The sequence below is a fragment of the Balaenoptera borealis genome (assembly GCF_965194805.1).
Source record: "Balaenoptera borealis genome assembly, chromosome: 10".
NCBI lineage: Eukaryota > Metazoa > Chordata > Mammalia > Artiodactyla > Balaenopteridae > Balaenoptera > Balaenoptera borealis.
In genome coordinates this window covers 93,578,979-93,602,620 of record NC_138874.1, presented here as the reverse complement: position 1 = coordinate 93,602,620, position 23,642 = coordinate 93,578,979, and the positions used below count along the sequence as shown (strand labels likewise).

Sequence of the window (23,642 nt, the reverse complement as noted above, 5' to 3'; positions counted from 1 at the left end):
GGCTGCTGCAAGCTGGCTCTGCTGTCAGCCACAAGAGGGCTCCCGCCTGGGAAGCTAGAGGGTTAGAACTGAATGCATGCGCTCGTACGTGTAACTTCATTAGAGAAAAAAGCCTATCAAGCACTAAATCCCCACTGGGTTGTGAGTGTAAAATTATTGATTGGGAATCCTGGAAAGTTGAAGGCCTGCATCCCCGAGCAGTGGTCCATGGCACAGACCTGAGAACCAGTGTTTTGGTTCGTTCTCACTGATAAGCTAGGCCAGTGCGTCTCCTGCTTTAATGTGCATAAGAATTATCTGGGGCTCTTATTAAGCTGCAGGTTCTGATCCAGGAAATATGAAGAAGGACTTCCATTTAGAGGAGAGGACAGGAGAGAGAGAGGAGGGTCTGACAGGTGTGTCCAAGCTTAGCCAACTCCCTTTTTCCTGCAGACGTGGAGAAGGGCTGCCACTTCCTGCACATCCTGGCCTGTGCTCACCTGAGCCTCAGCCCAGGCCTGAGTGAAACTGTGCTGCGGCAGGTGCTGGAGCTCTTGGAGGACCAGAGTGACATCGTCAGCACCACAGAGCACTACTACACTGCGTTCTGAGGAGAGGCCGGCAGGCAGCGCGAGCGGAGCGGGGTACGAGGAGAAAACAGGTGGCGTTCACTCCCGGGCTCTGATCTTAACATCGTGCTGAGGCTTATAGGTCTGGTGACAATTATCTCATAATAAACTATGAAATATGGTAATTTGAAGAATGGAATTTGGCATGAATTCTGGAGGCTGCCTTCTGCCTGCTGTATCCTGGGATAAAAGACTTATCTCAGCCATGACATACAAGAAAACCCTCCTCATTGGCCTCCTGGCTGGACCAAGCATCACTCACAGAGCAGAAGAGGAAGAAACAGCGTTGACAGCTGAACTGGTTGGAGGCTCTGTTGCGGTAAAGGGGCATCCCGTGGAAAAGGCGCTTGTACTGCGGGAGCTGAAGAGCATACAGGTCACCAGTTCAGACACTTTTTAAAACTTCAGACTATCAGGTACTTTCTTGGTGTATCTTGATGGTTAAGAACCTGGTGTAGAGGACTAGTTCTCCCTGGATGAGTGTCGCTGACCTACAGTTTCTGTGGGTCAAACACTAGTGATGGGTCCGGAGTCTTGGGTTGAATTCTGTCTACAGACCAACGCCCCGATGGGAATAAACAGGATCCAAGGCATGGCTCTGTATTTGTCGTTTTCCTTATTTTCCTTCTGAATCAAAAGGTGTTTCAGTACATTTCCCTGTGCTTGAGGACACTGTGACTAAATCCATTGTCCCTTAATACCCTGAAGTTCTTGGCAGAGGCTGCTGACCAATTAACTTGGCAGTGGTAGATGTTATTGTCAAGGTTACCATTGAACGTGCAGGACGTCCTGACACCATCCAAACACTCGGTATTTGCCCAGACAAGTGATGGGTCATGCTTTTGCTCGGAATGACAAGGTAAAGGGAAAAAATCTGAGGTATGTAATAGGCTTGTTCTTACAGGACGATGACAAATCCAGCCAGCGAAAAGAAAGTTCGGAGAAAGATTTGGCATTAACTACAGTCATTTCACAAAAGGCACATCTGCCTTTGGCTGCTGCATTTGCACTTGATGTAGTAAGCTTTTAGTGGCTCTGCTGGAGAGCCTGCAGGCCTGGCACGTTGTTCTGCTCTGTGTGGAAATGGAGTGGCTTTGCACTTAGAGATTGGCTGTAGCTCCATATGTCAGACCAAAAGCTAGTACCGACAGATTGCTTCCTGTCTTGGACTTTTCTGACTTGACCTAAACCTCTGTGCCTGGTTGCTAACAGCGATTACCCAGAAAGCTGCCCCGTGTTGAGAAGGGTCCCTGTAGAACAGAGTTTACCTGGAATGACATCCCAGTAGTTCTTCCGTAAGGTCGGCAGCTGATCCATATTGAACACATCTCAGATGACTGGAGCTGCCGGGAAGGAGTCTTGCATCAGAACATAAAAAGGGCACATCCTTGCCCACAGCCACCCCACTTCTAGGGTTTATCCCGAGGAGATGATCACATAGGTGGGAGAGGATGAATGCACATGATGCCCATTGCTGTGTAATTTAAAGTTCTGTAATTGGGAAAAATATTTATCTATGGAGGAAAATTAATTTTGGTAATGTACACTATGAAATACTATGCAGCCATGAATTTAATGGAGCAGACAGATATTTTCACCATGGAGCAGTATTCCCAGTAGATTTAGTGGGAAGATAATTGAGTTTTAGTGGGAAGAAAATTGAGATCTGTTTATATTATACCACTGATCTGAAACTACCTGTGTGTGTATGTATATATCTAAACAGAGCGTGTTTCTGCATATCCACCTGTATAAATGTAGTGTGTCTACACGTACGTACAGTTGACCGCTCCACTCCTAGGGTCTGGTCCCAGGCCTCTTTTCTGTTTAGCTTGCTCCCATGGGGATCTCAACCAGTCTCAGATCATCTGTACGCTGACGAACTCCCCAGCTTACATCCAGTTCGGACCTCTTCGAACTTCTGACCTACACCCAGCCTTCTGCTGAAAGTTCCACTTAGGTGCCCAACAGACATGACAAACATAAGATGCCCAAAGCCAGGCCCCCAACCACCCCTGACCCCACATGTGCTGCTTCTGAAGTTTTCCCTGATTCAGGAAAAGGCAGCTCCATTTTTCAAGCTGCTCAGGCCAAACCCGTGGACTCCTTTCTCTCACGTCCCACATCCGACCTGCGGACGATGGCGGCAGCATCTCCCTCCTCCACCGCCACCACCTGGAGTATTGTGGGGCCTCCTACTGCCCTCCCTGCTCCCCTGGCCCCTCTTCAGTTCACTGTCAGCACAGCTTGACTCAGACTCTGCCGTCCTCTGCTTCCGGCACCTGAGGCAGCACAGTGTCACCAGGGCTCTGCTCTGCAGGGCCTCCCCTCCTGCCATTTCCCCTTCACCTCTGCTCAGCTTCTCAGGCCCTGCTGTTCCTCACACACACCAGGGACATTCCTGACTCAGGGCCTTTGGACTTGCTGTTTCCTCTGCCTGGAATGTTCTTCACCTGGATAACCATGTGGTGGGCTTCCCCCTCCCCTCCTTTGGGTCATTCCTTGAGCGTCACCTTTTCAGTGAGGCCTGCCCTGATCCCTCTTTTGCTGATTGCAGCCAACCCCTTCTCCCGCCTCCCCAGAACTCCACAGTACTTATTTTTCTCCACATTCCTTGTCACCGTGGAACACACTCTGTATGTTTCTTACTTACCCTGCTTATTATTCAATATTTATTCTCCCCAATAGAAAAAATACTCCATGAGGGCAGGACTTTTTCTCTGTTTTGTTTCCTGCTGTGCCCCAGCACCTAGAACAGTGCCTGGCACATCTTCCAAGCAATACCACTTCTATATGTGTGTCTGGCTGCCCTCCACCTGCTAATAGCTGCCTGTCTTTCCTGGGGGACTTTCTCCAATGTCTTGGAAGGCTGTTCAGGCTGGAAGTACTCAGAATTAACACCCACCAGGGGCAGCCTCAGCCAGTGGAACCTGGGGTATAAATACTTCTGCTCCCTCACCCTTCCATTGAGATATCTCTGAGGCTCATGTTCTAGAGCACTTTCCAGAGTTTCTCTGTGGGATTAAGCTCCATCCACCCACAGCAGCAGCTAACTTGATAATCACCCTTAATTGGCTACCTTACCCTCCTGTCTTACTTTCCCACTCTCCATTACCTTTTGCTGCGCCTTGCAGATGAATTGCTTCCTTTCTGATCCTTGTCTCAGGGTCAGCTTCTGGATGAACACAACACTATGTTCACAAATATATTTGATAAATTCTTATGAATAGTGGCTTCCCTGGTGGTGCAGTGGTTGAGAATCTGCCTGCCAATGCAGGGGACACGGGTTCGAGCCCTGGTCTGGGAAGATCCCACATGCCGCGGAGCAGCTAGGCCCATGAGCCACAACTACTGAGCCTGCGCGTCTGGAGCCTGTGCTCCGCCACAAGAGAGGCCGCGATAGTGAGAGGCCCGCGCACCGCGATGAAGAGTGGCCCCCGCTCGCCGCAACTAGAGAAAGCCCTCGCACAGAAACGAAGACCCAACACAGCCAAAAATAAATAAATTAATTAATTAAAAAAATTCTTATGAATAATTATGCACATCAAACAGAGATTACCAGAAATGCTCACCAAAGTGACACACTTGTTACCCATGAAAGGTGAGATGTCAGATGCTTTTTAAGCTACATATCTATACTTTGATAGTTTTGAAATTAGCAAGTGTCATTATACAGAAATAACAAAGCCGCCTCTCACTTCCCACCCCCCACTCACATAACCTAAATCGTGAGTGAACCAAGAATGCGATGAGACTCTTTCCTCCACAGCAACAGAAGAACTGTGAGAAGTTGAGGGAAGCTCTTGGAAAACTCTCTGGGGCTACAGTTGGGTCACCGCTCATGTACCGAAGAGCAACCAAGGGGTCCCCCTGAAAAGGAGGGAAACTGAGCAGACATCCTCCCCCTCTCTCGGTGCGTACATGTTTCAGGAGCTGTGAACACTGTATAGTTAATGTAGGCGATAAGACAAATAGTGCTCTGTCTGGTCGAGGGTCTGTTTGAAGATCCATGATTATCCCCATCTGGTAAGCTACCAGTGCTTCTCATCCCTATAAGACACTTCTTTCTAATTACTTCCCCCTCTGATAGTGTGCCAGGACCCTGGCTGGGAGAAAGCTGAGCGGAAAGGAGTCTATTCCGTGAAGAGGAACCCAAGACTTGGTGCCAAGGATGAAAACCAAGCAAACTTGTAATTTTCCACTGGAGAAAACATCCACACTTTTTTATTAGCTTGGTCTCTTCTCTACAAGTGGCCTCTAGAGCAACTGCCCCCAGAAAAGCACCTCATTGTTTCCTTACTAGATTTACATGAAGCACACAGGCAAACTCAGGAAGACCGTGGTGAGGCTTGCTGGAGAAACCAGCCGCAGGCACCGGGAAGAGAAGCAGGACCAACCTGAAGGGAAATCATGTCTGTGGACGAAGAACCTTGCAATAGAGTTTTTGTTTGCATAACAGTCTACTGATTGAGGCTCTAAATGTGATCCCAAACTCCCACATAAGTGAGCTTTTACTTAATCCAGAATTAAAAAACAAAAACAAAAAACAGCCTATTTTTATTGAACTTTTATTAGGTAAACCCAAACAGATCAGTCCCAGGTTTTACGTGTTCACAAGAATTCTAAATCAAACCCCAAATTCCTGAAGAGACTCCAGCCTCTCCCTGTATGTCAAATTAAAAAGATAGGTTTTACTTTGAAACATCAAAAGAGGAATTTTGAAGACTGCATAATAGCCCTAGTTTTTTTTTTAGATAGAAACAGTAAAGTGGTGTCTCATTAATTCAGACTGATGTGGTGAAAGGTTTGTGTAAACTAGTGAAAAACCTGGGTTTGAAATAGTGCCATTTTATGACTTTCAGTCTACCCAGTGTTTCATATTATGTCTGAATTACTATAAGGGAACAGGTTTGCTGCTCTGAGGAAAGCTGCTTTAATGAATAAGAATTATTTAAATTATATATCATTTGTTATTTAGTATCATTTAATTTTTATGTATTATGTACCATTTAATATTAATAGGTGATTTTAAAATTGAATTTAAGAGATTTGAAAACATACATCCATACAAAAACTTGTACACAAATGTTCACAGCAGTATTATTCCTAATAACCAAAAAGTGGAAACTACCCAAATGTCCAACTACTAATGAATGGATAAAAAGATGTGGTATATTCATACAATGGAACATTATTCAGCCATAAAAAGGAATGAGGTACTGATACGTGTTACAGCATGGATGAACCTTGAAAACAGTATGCTAAGTGAAAGAAGTCAGATACAAGAGGCCACATGTTGTGTGATTCCATTTATATGAAATGTGCAGAATAGGCAAATCCATGAAGACAAAAAATAGACTAGTAGGGGCAGGAGGAGAGTTGGTGGTACAGGGTTTCTTTCTGGGGTGACAGAAATTTTCTGGAATTAGGTAGTGATGATGTATGCACGACCCTGAATATACCCAAAACCACTGAAATGTGGGTTAGGTTGGGATTCCTCACAGTGTGCCCTGTTCCCAGGGCGGGCATCCCAAGGAAGAGCACACCCCAGACGGAAGCTGCATGGCCATTTTGTGCGGAGCCCCAGAAGCCACGCGGTGTCACTTCCATGGCATTCTGATTGTCAGGGCTGTCACAAAGTCACAAGCTCACCCACACTTTGTGTTATCAACAGTTTTCATCAGTGTCCATCTGATAGGTAAAAACAATTTCTGGGTTTTGTTTACATTTTTACTTCTTTAGGTATGAGTGGCATCAAGCATCAGTTCATTCCAGGCAACCTTTGGACAGATGCATTATGCCCTGGACATTAGCTGTTGCTTCCAGCAGGGGCTGAGGGAGGCCCGGGTCATATGTTCTAGCAGCGGTGTCAGCTGCAGAAACAGTCCAAGGCCGGACACTGAGGTCCTAGCTAATACACAGCTGGAATAAACATCCTGAAGAACTCAAACCTCAGTGTTCCCAATTTGCTACTTCAAGTGCTTGGACACATGCCTGCCCAAATGTTATATAATACACGAAGGCAGCAATCTTTTAAAAACCAATCACCATATTATTAACTGAGACCTCTCATAAACCAGACGCCATTCAGCTCTGGTTCAGTGACTCTGTCCCCAGTCAGATAAATGTGAAAAACTAAGGATGTTTTAAAGAAAGTGCTAATTAAGTGGAGAAGATAGTTTTAGTAATAGAAATGGCCTTTATGCTGCTTCCACTTTAATCAACATAGCCTAATTATCATAATAAAGCGATGCTTGCATTTTCATCATTGACTGGGGTTTGGTACAGTTAATTGGGGCATTGGGCAACACCCATTTTGATAATCTTCTTGGCTAGAAATTGCATCCTCAGGGAGAAGCTTTTTCATTTTTGTTTGAGGACAATCAGTGAATGGAGGAAGTAAAGTAGGGGTGAGGACAGAGCATCCTTCCATTTTTTTTAGCTCTACTTTAGAGCAAAGCAACAGCAGTGTCACATAAGCTGTGATACGTGGTGCAGTTAACTTGTGATAAGTACTAAGTTTTCTCATGTACTGAAATTTGTGAATGATTAGTCTATTCTAATATAAATTTGGTGGCAGAATAATATATTGAGCTGTTAGCATGGGATTTGTTTTTCCTGTCTTTTACTTCTTCCGAGCAAGAAGCCAGCCTTGCCTCCGGGAGGTTTGGTTTGGAGGCCAAATCCAGAAGTTGTTTGTGCAGACAAGCTGGCTTATGTTTTCTGGAAGTCTGGAGCCTGGGAGGGATTGGAGATTAGTGAGCTCCAGGCATTGCAGACCAGAATGTGCTGCCCATGGTGCCTGCAGCAGGTGGCAGGTTGGCAGGACTTCTGTGGAGAGGTTTTGCAGTGTCTCTTGCAGACTTAAAGCCTTGGCCTATGATCCCCAGCTTCAGCCGAGATTCCCAAGCTTGGAACGGAAGCTTCTGCAAGCCTCCTTCTCTAAAGGGACACACTGGGGATATCAGCAGAAGACTTGGTCTCAGAAGAGTGGACACATCACCCATTTTCCAGGCACCACGTACCCTCTTATGTGATGGTTTTTCACGCATCTGTAGAGAAGGGGAGAGCCTGCCCCACCCAACTACTACCAAAATTATTTTCTTTCCAGCACAGAGAATGAAGGCGCCAAGCCCCAGCTAACTTGAAATAAAAAAAGGAATATGATGTCTCACCCATCTGAGTTTTGGGAGTAGGATTCATATCACTACAATTAGAAACAAGTCAAGGTGAATTTTTGAACAAGGTCACATTCCCACCCACTTGCATTCCAGAATGGTCTCTTAGTGGTAAAGAAAGGTACAGTGTCACGGTAAGGTTCCAGGGAAATTGCTCATGACCCTCCCACAGAGCACACTATGCACGAAAACCACCAGTCCTGCGTCACTGTGGAAACAATTGGAAATCACTGCCTCAGAGGATGGGGGAGGGCAACGTGATAAGAATTTGTTATGCTTCCTCAGTGAGGTCCACCTTATCATAAACTGAAAATATCACCATGTCCTGCAACACGTATGCTGGTCAGCCAGAGGTGACCTGGACCACAGGCAAGTGAGCAAAGGGGCTCTAACTTAGGAGAAGGCTCCAAACCACCTGAACAGTGAGTCTTCTCCCAACATGAAGAAGCTTGAAAAGGCCTGACTCATCCAGCAACCAGCCCAGCCCAGCCCAGCCCAGCCCAGCCCAGCCCAGCACCTCAGGAAGAGTCAGCAAGCAGCCTGTGTGGTTTCCGTCCAGTCCCAGCTTAACTTGACCTGGTGGAGGGCAAGAAATAGAAACACCGCTCCTGAGAATGGCAGCCGGCTTGAGAATGCTGGTATCAGCACTCTGTCGGGGGCTGGGCTGTCAGCCCAAGCACACACCCCATTGGGGCAAGCCTGAGAGTGGGAGTGATCTGCCTTTTCTGTCCATTTCTTGGGGACCCAGGTAACCAGGAAAAATGGGAGGTGGGCGTGTTCTGAACCTATAGCCAGCTGAGTTCTGGGACTTAACTAGACTTAACTAGCTGTTCCCATGTGTTCCCTCAGAGGTTGCCCACATCACAGTTCACCTGGAATTCTGTGACGGACCCAGCAGTAGGCACAGAGTGGTGCTTGATAAATGTTTCAGTGGATGGGCGGTGTACTTATTGAGTGCCAACTGTGTGCAAGGCGTTGTGCCAGGTGTAGAGGGGATGCCATGACAAAGCTCCAACCCTGTCTCCAGGGAACTTTCAGTCAAGTGGATCATAAGCACGTGCCTACATGACTTAAAACCCATGGATGCACATGGTCTTGTTTGACCCTTGGAGTTTAAAAATCTTAAAACTATTATGGTTAAAAATATTAAACCAACATAAAAAAAATTAGCTACCATCTGTATTTTTCTTTAAAATGTAGTGTGCGTGTGTGTTTGAAAGACCACAGAAGAAACTGGTATCAGGGTTGGCCTCTTCAGATAGGGAATTGGGAGCAGGGAGTGGGTAGCAGATTTATTGCAATGTTTTGTAATTTTTTTACTGTGTAAAATGCTATACCTCTACAAATAAACAAACAAAAAAGGGATGGGGAATTCACACCAAAGTCCAGCTTTCTGGATTTTTTTTTTAGAGCATTTTTTTAATGTTTTATTTATTTATTTATTTATTTAATTATATTTTTGGCTGTGTTGGGTCTTCGTTGCTGCGCGTGGGGTTTCTCTAGTTGCGGCAAGCGGGGCCTACTCTTCATTGCGGTGTGCGGGCTTCTCATTGCAGTGGCTTCTCTTGTCGTGGAGCACAGGCTCTAGGCGCACGGGCTTCAGTAGTTGTGGCATGTGGGCTCAGTAGTTGTGGCTTGCAGGCTCTAGAGTGCAGGCTCAGTAGTTGTGGCGCATGGGCTTAGTTGCTCCGCAGCGTGTGGGATATTCCTGGACCAGGGCTCGAACCCATGTCCCCTGCATTGGCAGGCAGATTCTTAACCACTGTGCCACCAGGGAAGTCCTGGATTTTTCTTGGCAACTCAGAATTCTGACAGTACTGGGAACATTTAGTCTGGAAACAGTGTGTAGGCGGGCAGAAGGGCAGCATTAAAAGATTTTAAGCTGAAAGCTGGCATCAGATTTACATTTTGGAAAGAATATTTTGGCAGCAGAGTAGAAGAGCATGGCTCAGGGGCAGGTAGGCTAGAGAGACGTGACTGCAGTGATCCGAGGAAGGGTAGTGAGGACCTAAACTGGGACGGTGGCAGGGAGACAGATGACAGAGACATTAATGAAACAGACCTGAGGTGGGTAACTGATTTAGGAGTGAAGGAGCGTGGAAAAGGCCAGGGTAACTCCCAGGTCTGCAAGACACACCATGGTGACTGCCACAGCAGCCTTAAACTAATGGAAGGGAGAGAGGGCTCAGGAGATCTGTGGGCCTTCTCAACTGGACTCAGCAGAAATCCTGAAAGAGCGCATCTCCTGAAATGCAAGGAAAAGCCCACATAGGAAACGCACTCTCAGAGGCAAATAGCTCCTGTCCCCCATTCCAGACACCAGTAGTGTCTCAGTGATTTTCCAGAGAAAACAGCCTCTCTGGAGAACGCAGCATGGGAGAACTAGAATTTCAAACAGAGAAACTTAATGCTTGTGGTTAACAAGACAAAGAAGCACCAACTGAGAAGTAGTTTAAATCATATTCCTTCAGGGAATGGATTTTCTTGGATCTGTGTGCATCCTTTACAGCTTTATTAGTCACTGCTAAATCCCTTTTTGGGTCACAGAGCCGCCGGCAGGGTGCTGTTCCTGCGAGGATTACCTTGAGCAACCAGCCCCAAACAGCACCCCTGCAAGTCAACAAGCTGGGCTGCCCTGGCAACAGCACCATCCAAGAGGAGGGGCAGGTGCCCCAGCCCTGAGGTTTGAGGCAACCAGTAAATGAACTAGCCTAGAGCCTCTGTGATTCTCTTTCCCTATGCATGACAAAATTTTATCTCATTTGCTACTTGAATCAGAGTTGAAAATATTTTCCCTTTGAAGCTCTGTGGTCAGATATCAATTTATTAACACTGTGGCCTCACCTCAGACTTAGTCCAAGAGGTTTAAAGTAAAATCAGGGGCTTCCCTGGTGGCACAGTGGTTAAGAATCTGCCTGCCAGTGCAAGGGACATGGGTTCGATCCCTGGTCCGGGAAGATCCCACATGCGGCGGAGCGACTAAGCCCGAGAGCCACAACTACTGAGCCTGCGCTCTAGAGCCCGCAAGCCACAACTACTGAAGCCCACGCCTAGAGCCCGTGCTCTGCAACAAGAGAAGCCACCACAATGAGAAGCCACCACAATGAGAAGCCCGCGCACCGCAACAGAGAGTAGCCCCCACTCACCGCAACTAGAGAAAGCCTGCACACAGCAACGAAGACCCAACACAGCAAAAAATAAATAAATAAATAAATTTATTTTAAAAAAAAAGTAAAATCACACTAATGTTAAGTACTTAATAATATCTAATGATTATTGAACAGTTATGTACCAATCACCCAACCAACTTAAATCTTCACATAAACCTAAATAGGTAGGTACTATTATCATTCCCACTCTACAGATGAAGAAATTGAGGCCAAGACTATCTTGCCTAAGTATATGCGACTAGTAAGTGGAAGAGCCAGGTTTCTACCCAGTGAGCTTAACCACTAGGCTGTATTGCTTTCATGATCAGAGAAGCCTATTCTCTGGTGCCTCTGAACTGTGAACTCAACACAGTGTCTTCAAATTTAGGCTGATGTATAGATTTTATTTTTGCTACAGCTGAGCCTGCACTACGAACACCACTTCTGATGATAAAGGTTATATGGGACGCTGGGCTGAGTGGGTGGGGTGATATCATGTCACACTGGTGGCAAGGAGGGAGCAGGTATTTACTGAAGCATGTAGGAAATCTGGGGCAAGGCAGCAACATTCCTATCTAAACAGCAATATGGTCCCAGAGGAAGACCAAGAGAATATGGTTCAGTAACCTCCAAGGGATTTGGTTTAGCCCATGCAGTATTGGTATTCTCAGGTTTTGTTTTGTTTTGTTTTTTAAATATTAAAGATGTTTAATGATGAAATATTTCAAACATACAGAAAATAATGAAGCAGAAAACCTAGATACCACTGAGATTAGGCAGCTGATTAATGCTTTCCCATCTCTGCTTCAGTTCTCTCTCTTGAAAGAAACATAATGTTAGAGATACAGATAAAGCCAAACCCATTCCTTCCTTACCTCCACTCCCACAGGTAACAACTACCTTGAGGTTGATGTGCATCATTCCAATGCAGGTATTTTATTGTGGCATAGCTTACAAGTAGTAAATTGTACAAGTCTTAATCATACAGCTTGATGAATTTTTACACATGTAAATAAGACAAGACCCAACACAAGATACAGATCAATAACATGTCCAGGACCTCAGGGGACTTCTTTGCCTCACATTTCAAAAATAAATTGACAGAGTTGCCAACATTTAAAAAAATTTTTTAAATCCTTGTAAAGCAACTATACTCCAATAAAAATTAATTTTAAAAATAAAATAAAATTCATTTACTCAAAATAAATGAATAAATAGAAGTTTAAAAATCTAGAGATTTAATATAGAAATCCAAATTTCTAGCTTCTCTTGAAATTTTGGGAAATCTGACCACATTAAGCTCATATTCTGGCTTACAGGCAGAGTAGATCTGCCCACTTTAGATGAGATGTGAGCTCCCTAGTTTACCTACTGCATCCATCATGTCTTATTGTTTATCCAGCCCACTTCATTCGTTTGCATAAGCTAACCTGAGACTCATCCCCTGAAAGGTACCACCATATTTATATTTCAAAAATACTGCAAATATACAAAGGCTGCGAACAATTGCCTCATCCATCCTAAAGAAAGCAGAGTTAGAGAAAAAGTGTCCTCCTCTCCAACCTGCTAGGTGATTTGGGAAGCTGCTGACCATGCCATAAAACAAAAGGAATCTGATTCTCCAGGTCTTTGCTACTCAAAGTGTGGTCCTTGGACCAGCAGCGTCGGCATCATCCAGGAGCATGTTAGAAATATGAAATCTCAGTTCCCTCCCCAGAGCTACTATATTAGTCTGCTAGGGCTGCCATAACAAAGTACCACAGACTGGGTGGCTTAAACAATGGAAATTTATTTTTCATAGTTCTGGAGGCCTGAAGTCCAAGATCAAGGTGTCATCAGGCTCGGTTTCTTCTGAGGTCTCTCTCTTTGATTTCTCCTGTGTCTTCACATGGTCTTTCCTCTGTCTGTCTGTGTTCTCTTCTTACAAGTCATATTAGATTAGAGCCCACTTCAGTGACCTCATTTTACCTTAATTACCTCTTTAAAGACTGTATCTCCAAATGCAGTCACATTCTAAGGTAATGGGGGTTAGGACTTCGACATATGAAATTTGAGGAGACACAGTTCAGCCTGTAATACCTACTAAATCAGGATTTACGTTTTAACAAGATCCCCAGGGCACTTGTGTACACATTAAAGTTGGAAAAGTACTAACCAGTGCCTGCTCCCCAGTGGATAAAACACAAGTGGGTCTGTCAGGGTGGAGGCAGGGAAAGGAGGAGAAGCTGGGGTGAGTTTTTAGATGAACTTTCTCTCCATTCTACACGTCTGGTAGGGTGAGAATACTGTAAAGGTATTCCCTCTTCTTGAAGTTGAAAGAGGTCAATTCCCTCTTGAGGGGGAGTCCCTTCCTCTCATTGAGGAACAGAGACCCTCTGCACTTTGGGGAAGGTGAGCAGGTAAGGTTAACATGTGAGGCTTGATGAATCAAAGCAGATATGAATCTGACCCATGGGAGTTTAGAAGAGCCTCATTCTGAAAACAGGTTGGAATGCTGGAAATGTGACTGCTCTTAGTAGAGAGGTCATTTTCATCTGGTCATTACCTGCAGGCTTCCTCTATCAAGGTGCAAGACATGTCTTTGGGATTTCCTGGAAGGGGGACCAGGAAGATACCACACTGCATTCCTCCCCACTCTGTACAAGTTCATTTACCGCCTCTGTCATAGGCCTGATGCTATGGTGACAGTTGCCATGGAGACACTGCTATGCATGGTTGAAGCTAATCCTGACCCATACTGTCAATCACATGGTTTAAACTAGAGATTTTCAAGCTGTGTTCCATAAAACTGTAAGGTGCTTCCAGGGTTTCACAAATATTTTATTCAAATCTCAATTTAAAATAATTTAAATTTATTTTTTAAATTACAAAGAGTTTATATGCTTGGGTGGGGGGGATCAAACAGTATATAGAATGAAATATATACTGCAAAGTGAATGCCCAAATTCCCATCTGACAGAGTAGCTCTTTTAAGGCTAATCCTTTCTACAAATAATAATAATAAATTCTGGATCCCCTCCTCAAAAAAAACCCCATTTGATGGCACTGAAAGGCATCCAGACAGTAAAGGAAGGGAACCACTCTGGTGAGACCCACATTTTTATAGCTTTACCACTAAGGCAGTCAGTCTCAAACTAGAATTTGTTAAAATACAGATTGCTAGATTCCACCTCGAGTTTCTAATTCACTAGGTCAGGGATGGGGCCCCAAATTTTGCATTTCTAACCATTCCCCATGTGATGCTAATTACTGGTCCAAGGACCACACTTTGAGAACCACTGTCAGCTCACACAGGGTAGAGGTCATTGAAGGACTAAAGCCACAGGCTTAGTGGCCTGATGATTCTGAGAAGGAGTTTGCCAATAGAGTGGCTGGAAACTGTGGTGAAAATTCTGGAGAGGAGAGAGTCACAGAGGGGGAAACCCCCAAATATGTGTATAAACTCTCCTCAAATCCTTGGCTGACTCTTGAACTGTACATGTCCAAGTGAGACTCCAAGGGATCCATGGGAAAAACAACAGCTGATGGCTGAAAGAGATTGAGCAGAGATTTCAGCCATTACCCATCACGGGGGTGACAAAGTTTGGATCTGAAAGTCTCACCAAGTGATAGGGGTTTGGTAAACAACTGCAGCTTTCAAAATTGAAACTGAAACCATGGAAGGGCTACACTCTAAGAGTAAAGGCTACATCTCTGACTATGTTGACCAAGAAGGCTGCAAATAAGAAAAGAATTTATTTGGGGTCTTAGGAATTGCAATTCAGGAGACACTGATTTGGGTAAAACAGTAAAAGTGTTCCAGAGAAGAGAAGGAGTCTGGGGCTTATACAGGCAAAAGCCACAAGGTTGTTAAAGTTGCTTGGCAAGAATTATGATTGATCCTGATGCAAGAAAGGAAACATTTGTCCTCAAGGGATAGGTTGTGCACAAGTTATTTAGGGTCGAATAAGTAGGTAGGCTGTCATGAGTTATCTTAGGGTAAGGGACCAATAAGTATCTTGAGTTTCTGGAACATTGGGCAGACATTCTGGAAGCCTTCATTAAGACAATAAGTGGTCAAAGTTCACATTCCACCTGGGCTGAGAGATGCATCAGTTACACTTCTTCAGTGCCCTCCCAGCTCCATTTTAGAGCGCTCTCTTAACAATACCATTCCATTTTGATTTTTTTTTTTCCACAACTAAGTCATTAACCCTAGCACTAAGGTTAAAACAAAAATAGACCCATCCTAACCAAACCTACAAGCAAGTTTTAAGTGATGTGATCCACCACTGGAAGAAAATGCTCATCAGAGGAAGATAACAGAATCCAGTCTCTAGAACATGTTCACAATGTTCACTCTACAAAAATTATTAGACATGTGAAGAAAAAGAAAAATGTGACCCATAACCAAGAGATAAATCAGTCAATAGAAACAGACTCACACAACCCAGATGTCAGAATTAGCAGACAAGGACTTTATAATAATTTTGATTAATATGTTAAAGAGTCTACAGTAAAAGATGCATATACTTGGTGAAGAGATGAGAAATTCCAGAGAGATCTGGAAACTGTATAAAAGAGTCAAATGGAAATTGTAGACCTGAAAAGCACAGGATCTGAAAAATGATCCTCCTGTTCAACATCCTCATTCCCAATGCAACTTTCTGCCCCAGAGTTAAACATCCACAGCAGGGTTCTTTGCTTGTAAGTGATAAAGACTTTAGCTAGCTTATGCCCATGTGATGAGGTGTAGGGCAGCCTACATAGCCAAACTGTGGTGAGGGGCAGAGTGGAGCTGGTTTCGGATCATCTGCCCTAGGGATTCAAATGCCATGAAGATGCTCTTGTCACTCATCCCTCGCCTCTGCCTGAGAATTAGCTCTATACATTCTCACTGTGAGCAGACTTCTCTATGTGGTGAGAGAGATGGCTGAAGTGAGCTGTGGGCTCATAGCTTCTAGCTCTGAGAAGAAGGGGGATCTCTTCCCATAGCACCAGTTAGAAAATCTCAGGAGAGGTCTCTGATTTGTCCAGTGTGGGTTACATTCTCTCCATAGACCAGTCACAGTTGCCAGGGATTGGGTATTGTTAAGAGCTTCGGTCAGATCCCCAACCCCAACCAAAAACTATGGCCAAAGGAGACAGTTCCCTTTGGAAGGAGAACAGTTCTTCTAAAGGAAAGAGGTAGCATATATGTGGTAAGTGGAACAACTATTGTGAGCTGGACAGCCATTTCAAACTGTGCTGACTACACCGTTATCAGTTAGGTGTGACTCCACATCATTTAATATGTATTACATAGTGTCTCACTGTGGATTCCCCTCAAAGCAGCCCATGTCGGTGATCTGGATGCAAGCAATTTTGGAGGGACATGATCCAAAGAGCATGGTGAGGAAGTGGGAAAGTGAGACAGGAAAGGGAGAAAGCCAATGAAGGTGTGTTAATGAACAGATTAGCATTTTGGGCAAGTGGTCTCAATTCCACTATGCCCCTTGAGAGACTGTGTAGAACACACCACAGAATTGTCCAAGGGACAAGGAAGTTAGGGAATTTATCCACCACTCCCATCCCTCATGGTTGTAAGTTGCTCCTGTGGGGCTAGAGCTTCTGGAGCATACAGCCAGAGAAAGCTCTCAAACAGAGAGACACAGGTGCTTGAAGGCGGAGGCTGCAATTGTATGAGGAAAGTCCGCTGAAGCTGCAGATCTCTGCAGTGGCTGAGGGGAAATGGGCAGGGCACTGATAGTGCCTGATACACATCTATAAATCCCTTTACATAAACAGGATTCTGTTACACATGATTCTGTAAAAATTGAAACTTCAAAACTATGTTTTAACTATGTTTAAAACTCAAACAACAATATCCACATCCCAATGAGCTATAATTCCACATGGGAATCCTGGTGACCACAGGGCTAATGCCTTCATTATAGTTCAATAGTCAGTCCTGCAATAACTAGTTTATATGTTACACCTCTCACGGAGGCACTATCCTACTCTAGCTATTAGATATGAGTACCTGAGTAACTAATGTATATTAATGTAAGATTTTCTTCAAGCAGACTTAAACAACTACCCTTAAAACTGAAAATGGACTTCACAGGTGAAAAACAGGACATTTAAGAAGAAAATTTGGTTGTGATGAGTTCAATCAGGACCAAGATACCAAATATCCCACCTTAGACCAATTCTTCAAAGCATCAGCCTCACTGACAATAGCTGATGAAAGCAACATGCTGAAAATGCTCATGCGGAAAAAAAAAAAAGCCACTCGAAGACAAGAGAGAATGTTAATATTTAGTTGTTTGGGAAAGTCACCTTTTATGGCAGTAAAAATTACCCAAGTCCTAAATATGTTTTGTGTAGTAAATTTTGCGCATTAGTTTTATAGACCCTGCCAAGCAGCAATGCCATTTTGAGACTAAACACAGTGGAGCATAAAAACAAAGGTTTCCGTTTCATTCCACGGAAAATGAACAGCTTAATGTTTTTGTAAAAACATACGCAAAGTCTGGCGATGAAAATGCACGCACAGTGCCACACATAAACAACACATTGCACATGAAGGAGAAGAACATAACCGTTAAGGAAAAGCTTAGGAAATCTCCAGCTCTTGTTAATAAGACCTATTAGTAATCAGGCAACAAGAACATGGAAAGAGCAGACTGCTGGGAAAGAGTGATAACTGCTGCCAGATCATTCTGCCCAGAGAGAAATTTGCAAATGCACAAATTGCACTAGAAATGCAAGTTCCCTGAGGGCAGGGCTCTGGTCTATCTTATTCACAGAGTAAATACTATGGTCCCTCGTTATCCGTGAGGAATTGGTTTCAGGACACCCAGATGATACCAAAATCCACAGATGCTCAAGTGCTGTATGTAAAATGGCGCACTAGAGTCGGCCCTCTGTCCCTGTGGATGCGGAACCCCGACTGTACTCAGTGTTGAATGAATGAACGAATCCAACTTGCTTGATGTTTGAAGATTAAAGTTATGTACGATCTGTACAGACCAGCAGGACCAGAGAACAAATGGTGCTTCTTTTAGTAAATGATGATAATAATAGTAATGATAATGACTAACAGTTACCGAGGATTTACCATGTGCCCACAGTGTGCTGACCATTCTATGTGACTGACCTCATGTTCACCTGACAATGACTCCATAAGGTAAGCATTATTATCTCCACTTTATAGACAAGAAACAGAAGCTTAGAAAGGTGAAACAGCTTTCAAAGTTGCACAAAAAATAACAGTAGAGCAAGAATCCAAACCTAGACTCACACTTTCTCCTCACCTCACTTCTCTGCCATATATGCAATTCAGAAAAGCTATCAAGGGCTTCCCTGGTGGCGCAGTGGTTAAGAATCTGCCTGCCAGTGCAGGAGACATGGGTTCGAGCTCTGGTCTGGGAAGATCCCACATGCCACGGAGCAACCAAGCCCGTGCGCCACAACTACTGAGCCTGCGCTCTAGAGCCCGCGAGCCACAACTACTGAAGCCCGCGCCTAGAGCCCGTGCTCCTCAACAAGAGAAGCCACCGCAATGAGAAGACCACACACCGCAACAAAGAGTAGCCCCCGCTCGCCACAACTAGAGAAAGCCCGCACGCAGCAACAAAGACCCAACGCAGCCAAAAATAAATAAATAAATTTAAAAGAAAGAAAGAAAGAAAGCTATCAAGAGAAATATCTTTTTTTTTTTTTTAAACCTGCCATGAAATGTTGGCAAAAATGTAGTAGTGACATTCAGATGGGGAGAAAACAATGATGGGGGAAAAGTGAGGAAGCAGTGGCTTCTATGAAGTTGTGCCTGTACCAGGGCTAAGCCATCATTATATGATGCACACATCAAGCGTTAACCATCATCAAGAATACAGCATCTTAATATGCATTTCATGTGGCATCTCAGTGATGCTGAGGTGCTGTCTTCACACTGAAAACTTTTCAGACATTTCTGGGTTACTGTAATAAAATGGATGGTGAGATCCAGAATCTACTTTTTACTTTTCAGGCCAGAGCAAGATGCTGGTATGGCCGTTTCAATTGAGAAAAGAAATTACTCTCTATCTGATTCAAGAAAAGCTGTTATTAGCTAAATCCTTCTTTTATTTAAATGAACATATAAACTTTGCGGGGACACAAACAGTCAGTCCATAGCAAGCTGTAACACACATACACTGAAGTGCGCAACTCTGGTGCACAGCTAAAACTTCCACTCAGATCAAGATAGAAACCACTGCCAGCACCCCACAGTTCTCTGTGCCCCCTCTCGGTTCGTACTTCTCGGAGGCAACCACTAATATAGCCTCTAGCACTATAAATTAATTTGGGCTGTTTTGAACTTTATGTAAATGAAATCATACAGTATGTACCCTTTGTGTCTGCCTTTATTTGCTCAACGTTGTGTCTGCGAGCTTCAACCAGTTTGCTGCAGGAAGCTGTTGTTTGCTCTTTATCATTGATATATAGTATTCTATCATATGAATGTAACACCACTACTGACCCACTCAGCACTGGTGGACATTAGGGTGGCTTTCAGTTTTGAGTTATTATGAATAGTGCTGCTATAAATACTTTCACACTTTTTTTTTTGGTGGACGTATGTACTGATTTCTCTTGGATCTATATCTAGGAAGGAAATTGCCAGGTCATAGTATAGGTATACTAGACAGAGTGGAGTAGTTGCAACAGAGATTATATGGCCCCCAAAGTTGAAAATATTTACTGTTATTCGTTTAACAAATATTTAGTGAAAACTTATCATGTGTCAGCCATTGTTCTCAGCTCTGGGGGTGCGTCAGGGTGAGAAAACATACCAACATCCCTGTGCTTATAGAGCTGGCATTTTTATATTTCAGTAATATCATGAATTAATTTTCAGACATTATGGGGACTTCCCTGGCGGTCCAGTGGTTAAGAATCTGCACTTCCACTGCAGGGGGCACAGGTTCGATCCCTAAATCGGGGAACTAAGATCCCACATGCCTTGCAGTGTGGCCAAAAAGAAAAAGAAATCAGACATTGTCTACATGGTTTCTTAATTGTCCATAGGTGAGATTTTTCTGTTTTGTTTCTAAAGGTCTGAGCAGTGATGATCCCTCATGTGTTAGGCAGGGTAGACAAACTGGCCTGAAAGAGTGGGATTTTCCAAGGCTCTCCTGGCACAAATGGTCCAGTTCCTACCACAGTAAACAGCATCCTCAAGTGGAAATTCGAAATCCCTCCTCAGTAGCACGTTCCATCTCTGTGGAGGATTCCTGCAGGGTGCTGGTGCAGGATGCTTTGCCCTTGTGGGCTGGGCTGGGCCAGCTCTGACTCCAGCCAGCAGACAGCCCAGTGTGTCGGCAGTAGTCACCCCCAGCTGCAAGGTCAAGGTCAACGTGCAGTAGTGCAGGCCTAGTGCTGTTTTCTTGGAAGGAATGATTTGTTTTAAGTAACTTCAAACCTTTTAATATGCTTCCCAAGAAGTTAACTATTCAGAAACTTCCTCCTCTTCCCCCCACCCCCCCAGATTAAAGGGAAAACAAGAACTCCAGAAAAATAGGAAACATCTGACCTCCATTAAAGTGAAAACAAACAAACAAACTCTTAAAACATCTCTTAAGAGTTTAAAGCTGTATCCACGTAAGTTACTTTTACTCATAGCAAGCATGTGAGTGACATTATCCAGGTATGAAAAAACCATGAAATAAAAGACGGCTTAGAAAATACTGCTTTCAGCCCATGTAATAAATACCTTACTTTGAATGTAGGGAAAGAAGTGCACACTTAATAAAAAATTTATTTCTTCCAGCCCTCATTAAATAAATGCTGAACAAATATTTTAAAAATACTAAAGAGTCGAAGGGGCCCAAAGTCTTGTGGTTTTTTGGGTTTTTTTTCTTATCTAATTCATCATTTCTTCCACCTAGACTGTGAGCTCCACAAGGGAGGGCATTCTTGTTTGTGACTAAATTCCCATTTATGGAATAAATGCACAAACATAGTGCTTACTCTGCACAATGCCTGGTACAACACATAAGGACTTAATAAACAATTGCTGATATTACTATTGTTATTGTTACTATTATTATGATGATGATCATTATTATAGCTAAAGGGAGCTTTTAATATTGACTAGAAAAGCTCCCGTATATTACAGGCTAAAAAAAATTAGACAACTAAGTGGCACCATCATCCCTCCAGGTATGCAGGCCAAGAAACTATGATTGTCCTTAGCACCTCCATCTACCTCATCCCTGACACACATCACCAAACAGAAGCCACTTCACCTTCTAAAGTTCCCTTCGCTCTACCCAGGACCATCAGCCTAGTCTAAGCTATCATCACCTCTTTTTTTTTTTTTTTAAATTAGGTCAACACTTTATTTTACTTTTTTAATTATTTAAAAAAATTTTTATTGGAGTATAGTTGATTTACAATGTTGTATTACTTTCTGCTGTACAGCAAAGTGAATCAGTTATACATATACATATATCTACTCTCTTTTAGATTCTTTTCCCATATAGGTTACTACAGAGTATTGAGTAGAGTTCCCTGTGCTATACAGTAGGTCCTTATTAGTTACCTATTTTATATATAGTAGTGTGTATACATCAACGTCGTCACCTCTAGTTTCCTACTGCAGATCTACTAAATGCCCCCCCCCCCATCCTCCAGGCAGGCCCCTTCACCAGGGGACCATCCTGATCCTTTTAAAATACAAATTTAAAAAAACCCCAAACAATCCTTTTATGATTACAGAAGGACATGTATACAGTACTATAGAATTTTTTAAGGTTTAAATAAATTAATCTTAAAATTTTTAAACTTATATCTCTACCCCCAGAGATTACCACCATTCACACTTTAGTATATGTTTGCTCCACCTTGACAATATTGGTCACAATTATAATTTTACATTTATTTGGATGATTTGTAAAACAATGTGTATCTTCCCCAAAGGTGATAAAACTACCTAAGGACAAGGACCTTGTCTGGTTTGCCCCAAGTGTAGCCCCAGGTCCTAATAAAGTGGGTGACACAGGTTGGTAACTTAACAAATAGTCATTGAGTGGATAAATAAATGAATAATGTCCTTGAAAAAGTAAACAATAATTTGGTAGGTGTGTTTTGGGGTGTGTAAGCCACTCACACCAGCCCTCTTTCTTAGAATTAATTCCCCAGCCCAGTGAGTTAGCTCTGATAGTCACCTTTGTGCTACATGACTCCACCCCCTGATAATTGACTGGATCAGGGTGGACACATGACCCAAGCTGGGCCAATCAGATTGTTTTTCCTGGGAACTGGGATCTAGACTGCAGAGGCAACCAGTCTCAGGTGTGTCTGGAATTGAGGGACTGGTAGACATTTGGGCAGAAGGGGACTCCTGCTATGTGGGTGAAGAAGCAGAGAAAAACCATCTGCAGATCGAGAAGAATAAACCAGAAACATAGTGCTAAGCAGAGATAAGAGATGGAGAAAAGCATCATGTTCGCAAAGATTTGCTACTTCCTGGTTCTGCTCTGAGAAGCCCAAGTATCCATGGATAATGAGACACCACAGTACATTGGAAATAGAGCTCCTTCTCTTTTTTTTCAGCTGGCTCAGCTCAATTTCTAGCACTTGTAAACCAAAGAGTCTCAACTGAAACGTGCTATTTATATATTAGGCAGTAAGATTAATCAAAGTGATCATAGTAATCTGCCTAGGGCCACACCTTATGGATGACAGTCAGAATCCCAGTCAGATTCACCTAGGTGGGAAAACCCAGCCTACTAAATCTTCCTCTACCTGCCCTAGCCTATTGGGTAAGAAATGAACCAACTATGGGGATATCTTCTGCTTGAGACAGACAGAGCAGGACGTGAGCTGGAGCCAGACTTGACTTTTGAGAGTCTTGACTCTTTCACCTGAAATAGACATGTGGATTCAAACAGGATGAAGAACAGTAATTTCTAACATTTCTGAATAGAGAACTGAGAGAGAAAAAAAAAAAAGCGATCAAACCAAAACCAGACTCATAATTTTGGTTATTGGTGGCTTCAGGCTATTTTAAGAAACTGCCTTTGAATTCCCCAAGGGATTTTTTTTTCCTGTTCTTTTTGTCATCCAGTGGACAACTCAGGGTTTACTGGCTCCTGGAAAATCCAGGGGATTTTGCAAAAGAAAATCTGTGGTGGCTTATGGTTAAAATGGAATTATGCACACTGATCTTTTGTACCAAAATGATCCTGGTAAGCCCCTACCAGGCAGAAATACACTTGAAGGCATGTTCAGTAGTTGAGATAGATGTGTGAAACCATCCACACCCTCATCCTTGAAGTTCTTAAAGCATAGTGTGCTAGTTTGGGGACCAGATGTCCTGTCAGTGTTAGGGATGCAGCCTGGAATTATGGAATAATATTTTTTTTGCTCTGTGACTCTAATTGTGTCCTTGGCTTCTTTGGCCATGCAAGTTAGCAGATTTCCCTCTGGTATTCCAGGGCCATGGTCATTTGCTAAGGCTGGAACTTGACATGGTTCTATCAAAAAGTTCTGCTGCATAAGGACCCTCACCAGAGTTAAGGCTAAGACAGGAGGCTAAGACTCTCAATGGCGTCTTGTATAGAAGCCCGTTGAGATTTTGCTGATGAACTTACTGTGTTGGGAGTCAGAGAAAGGTGGTTTCCACCACCTGGTGGTTTGGCAAGCAGAGGGGCCTGTTATTATGGCTGCAATTAGCAAACAATGGGGCTAAGCAGACA

At 43.6% G+C, this 23,642-nt stretch overlaps 1 protein-coding gene across 7 annotated transcripts in view; it reads left to right on the top strand.

Moving 5' to 3' along the window:
* STN1 (STN1 subunit of CST complex) overlaps window positions 1-17,991 on the top strand; it is a 52,664-nt gene extending 34,673 nt beyond the window's left edge. For 6 of the 7 annotated variants that reach the window (XM_082408440.1, XM_082408442.1, XM_082408446.1 and 3 more), the window contains one exon: window positions 433-1,203. In XM_082408440.1, the coding sequence (XP_082264566.1) occupies window positions 433-590 (158 nt within the window). In that variant the 3' untranslated portion in view covers window positions 591-1,203. Of the gene's footprint in view, window positions 1-432; window positions 1,204-16,979 lie in introns of those variants that run through there. The other variant, XM_082408444.1, reaches the window with a different exon arrangement.
* Window positions 17,992-23,642: the final 5,651 nt, after the last annotated feature.